The sequence below is a fragment of the Glossina fuscipes genome, unplaced genomic scaffold (genome assembly GCF_014805625.2).
Source record: "Glossina fuscipes isolate IAEA_lab_2018 unplaced genomic scaffold, Yale_Gfus_2 58455, whole genome shotgun sequence".
In the NCBI taxonomy this organism is placed as follows: domain Eukaryota; kingdom Metazoa; phylum Arthropoda; class Insecta; order Diptera; family Glossinidae; genus Glossina; species Glossina fuscipes.
In genome coordinates this window covers 1-3,982 of record NW_024001490.1, presented here as the reverse complement: position 1 = coordinate 3,982, position 3,982 = coordinate 1, and the positions used below count along the sequence as shown (strand labels likewise).

The 3,982-nt window shown below is 51.8% G+C and overlaps 2 protein-coding genes across 2 annotated transcripts; both read left to right on the top strand.

The window, feature by feature from the left end:
- Window positions 1-1,436: 1,436 nt before the first annotated feature.
- On the top strand, window positions 1,437-2,153 carry LOC119643177. The gene has a single exon (XM_038042522.1). It carries the CDS (start codon window positions 1,437-1,439, stop codon window positions 2,151-2,153), a length of 717 nt encoding a protein of 238 aa, XP_037898450.1.
- Window positions 2,154-2,158: 5 nt separating this feature from the next.
- LOC119643176 lies at window positions 2,159-3,220 on the top strand. Its single transcript, XM_038042520.1, has one exon. The coding sequence runs from the start codon at window positions 2,159-2,161 to the stop codon at window positions 3,218-3,220; it is 1,062 nt and encodes a 353-aa protein (XP_037898448.1).
- Window positions 3,221-3,982: the final 762 nt, after the last annotated feature.

The window sequence follows — 3,982 nt, the reverse complement described above, 5'->3', positions numbered from 1 at the left end:
AATGCACACCAATACCCATACGCGCAAAGAGCACAAACACACACACAATATTACAAAAAATGTACAAAGACACGATCACACATGTAGAAACACTCACAGGGCTAAGCTCAGGCTACTGTGGGGGTCACAGATGGCGGATTGTGATCGGCCTGCGAGTACCCAAAGGTATATTAGTAGGTTATCTGGGAATAACAAATAAGCAGTCCCCGACCAAGACCGGCAGAGGAAGAGGGGCGGCTGAAAAGGCCGCATAACCCTGCGAATCTTCGGTGACAAGGCGAGTAAGCGCCGTCCTTGAAATAGGTGCTCCCCACTCTTGTATGGGGTGGCACCGAGGGAGAGAATTCTTTTATTCCACGAAGCCTAGGGATAGGCATCAAGACCGAGCCCGGTAAGGTCTTGATTATGGCACACCGGAACACGTACCTGAATTGATGACTTTGAGCTGGTGGTGGCAGTATTCCGTTACCTGAGTAGGTTGGGGTGACACCCAGCCGAAATGGCTTTCGGGCTAATGCTGATACCGCGCCCGCCCCGTTAAAATTATGGCAAGTCTGGGAAGTAAGTTCTAGGCCGCACCGTTAAGTTGATAGGTGTAGGCCCAGTTGAACTCCCAGATGAACTCCTGGCTAATGCTGGACCTGGCACTGAACGCTAGTCTCAGAAGGGCCAGCGTCAACCCACTGCATGGCCTCACTGCTTGCAAAGATAACCATGGGGTCCTAACAGCAACTACACCAGCGGAGCCGGATGGCGGCTTCACAATTGGGGTCCATATAAAATAAAATCATGAATAACACGAATAAACCCAAAACAGCAACGCCGATGTCTGCAGGTACGACAAAAAAAGCAGACAGTGGAGTTCACGCCAGTGATCTGAGCGATGAGAATCCGTTTAGGTCGAGGAGCAGAATGCTACGATCGCCGGTTGGCGGCCGAGCGCAGCCACAGTCGTCTACCAATTTAAAGAGAGTGCCTAGGACAGATGCGGGGGACACGGCGCCCTTTGTAAGGCTGGGCCACCACATAGAGGCACTGGTGGAAATGTTGGAGGACGGCAAAAGGCGGTCCATTCACCAAGCCAAGAGGGATGCCATTGAGGGCATCAGAATGACCTATGAGCAGAGCGCGCTGCTAAGGGACCAGACGAGGGCCGATCCGAGTGGCAAGGCCGACAAGGTCGATCAAGCCGCTCAAACGACCCCTCCTCGTAATTTAGGAGGGGTGAGCAAAAAAGACGCTCCGGAGTCCGACCCGAAGATAAGCGCTTCAAAGAGAAGACCGCCTGGCGACATAGACGCACCAACTACCAAGCGTCGTAACGTGGCCAGTGGGCCCAATAGGATCGCGCAGAAGCCCACCGACCAGAGTACGCGGGCTATGGCGAGGGCTGGCAACAAGTGACGGCCAGGAAAAAAAAGGACCGCACACCGCAAATGCGTAGAAGGAAACCGGACGCCATCGTTATAGCTGTGACCGGCAAGCTCTCCTACGCTGAAATGCTGCGTAAGGTCAAAGGCGAGCCCAAACTGAAGAGTGATGTAGTCCACAAAATCAAGAGGACACAGAAAGGCGACCTACTGCTGCAACTGGACAAAAACGGAGAGAAAACGGAAGAGCTGAAGAATGCAGTGAGCTCCCTGCTAGGGGACCAGGCGGCAGTAAGAAGCCTGAAGCAACGCGGTACAGTCGAATGCAGGGATGTCGTCGAAATCACCTCAAAGAGGGACATTTGCGAGGCCATAAAGAGCCAATATGGGCTGGCAAACGCAGAGGTAGTTGGCCTGAGAAAGGCCTATGGCGGTACGCAAACGGCAATAATCAGCCTGTCGCAAGAGGAAGCCAACAAGCTGCTAGCTGGTGGCAAATTAAGAGTAGGCTGGGTGGTGTGCCGACTAAGGGACCACAGAGCACTGGTGAAGTGCTACCGCTGCTTGGAATTCGGACACATTGCCAAGCAATGTAAAGCAATATGCGACCGTTCAAAGGTCTGCCGACGATGCGTAGAGGATTGGCACATCGCAAAAGTGTGCTCCAAAGATCCCCTGTGCTTTTCTTGTAAAGGCGTACCAAATGCTGACGCTAAACACGTAGCGGGGAGCAGTAAGTGCCCGTTATTCAAACGAGCTTTAGCTGCTAGAGGACGCAAATGAGAATCATGCAAATTAACCTCAATCACGGCGAGGCAGCTCATGACCTTCTTCGGCAAACGGTCGGTGAGAAAGAGATGGACCTAGTACTACTGAGTGAACTATATCGCAAGGCAAGTCAGGGCACCTGGGTAACCGATGCGTCCAAAAAAGCAGCAATTTGGGCGCCTGGTCCTATAGCACTCTTGGATGGGGACTGCCAGCACAGCGGATTCGTCAGGGCGACAGCTAAATATATATGCTGCTATAGTTGCTACGCTCCTCCAAGCTGGACACAAAGCGAATTTCAAAACATGCTAGATGAACTTGTCGCAGATGCCCGGGAGAACCCTTCCGTATTAATTGCGGGGGATTTCAATGCTTGGGCCTTCGAGTGTGGCAGTAAGGCCTGCAATGCGAGAGGACGCAGCTTGCTGGAGGCTTTCGCCATGCTGAAAGTATCTCTTCTGAACGATGGGCAGCGAGATACGTTTCGTAAGGCAGGAAGGGGCTCGAAAGTAGACCTCACCTTTGTTAGCGACGGTCTAGTGACCAGATGCAAGTGGTCAATGAGCGAGGAGTACACAAATATCGATCACCAGGCCATCTTCCTCGACATAGCATCTAGAGAGGACAGAGGTAATAGGTGGAACAAAACTACCGGGCCGAGTTGGAGAAATGCAATTTTTGATGAGGATGTCTTTAACACCATTATGGACTCCTATGTGGTTGGAAACGGTACAGCTGGTGAACTCCGGCAAAACATAGCAAAGTTGCTGGTACAAGCATGCGACGCCGCAATGCCCCGAAGACGAAATACACGGAGAAGGGGGTCTCCGTGCCATTGGTGGACCGAAGAGATAGCGTCCCTAAGAGCAAACTGCTTGAAAGCCAGAAGAAAAGTGCAACGCTCGAGAGGTAGGGAAAACTTCAATGAATTGCTCCTACCCTACAGACACCTGCGCAGTGACTTAAAGAAAGCCATAAAGGCCAGCAAAAGGAGAAGTTTTGAGGAAATATGCCAGGATGCCGATGTTAACTTGTGGGGAACGGCATATAAAGTGGCCTTGAAGAAGATCAAAGGACAGTAGATACCGGAAATCACGTGTCCGCTCGCGCTCCGAGGAATAGTAGTGACACTTTTCCCGCAGAGGCCGCCGTATGTGTTAGTAAACCTCCTCGGCAGGGAAGAGGAAGCCATACCAGCAATTTCTACCGACGAGCTTTTAAGCGCCTGCAAGCGGATTGAGGACAAAAAACCCCTGGCCCAGATGGAGTCCCTATCAAGGCCTTAAAGGCAGCGATACGTAGGAGGCCAGACGTCTTCATGATGTTGCTGCAAAGGTGCCTGGAAGAAAGGACGTTCCCGGACGTATGGAAGATCCAAAGGCTGCTCCATATTTCGAAGGCCAATAAGCCACTGAACGAGCCATCGTCATATTGACCCATCTGCCTGTTGGACACAATGGGCAAAGTATTGGAAAGGGTCGTATATGAACGCCTGCTAGCTGTGGTTGAAGAAAGACGTGCTCTCTGGGATAACCAGTATGATTCCGTAGAGCGCGGTCTACAATAGATGCCATAAGCCATGTCGTGGCGCTTAACTCAGACGCCATAGCCGGTGACCGATGGAGGGGCGGTGATAAAAAGTACTGCGCCGTCGTTACGCTAGACGTTAAAACCGCTTTCAACTCGGCGGACTGGGGGCTTATCCGCAAAACCCTCATAAGGATACGGGTTCCAAAGTATATACTTGAGATAGTGACAAGTTACCTTTCGAACCGCACGTTAATGTACGACAGCGACGATGGAAAGCAATCGCATAAAATATCGGCGGGTGTTCCACAGGGGTC

Bases quoted from the DNA above. Each gene is read 5' to 3' on its own strand.
- LOC119643177 (XM_038042522.1), top strand. From the start codon at position 1,437: ATGCGTAGAAGGAAACCGGACGCCATCGTTATAGCTGTGACCGGCAAG.
- LOC119643176 (XM_038042520.1), top strand. From the start codon at position 2,159: ATGCAAATTAACCTCAATCACGGCGAGGCAGCTCATGACCTTCTTCGG.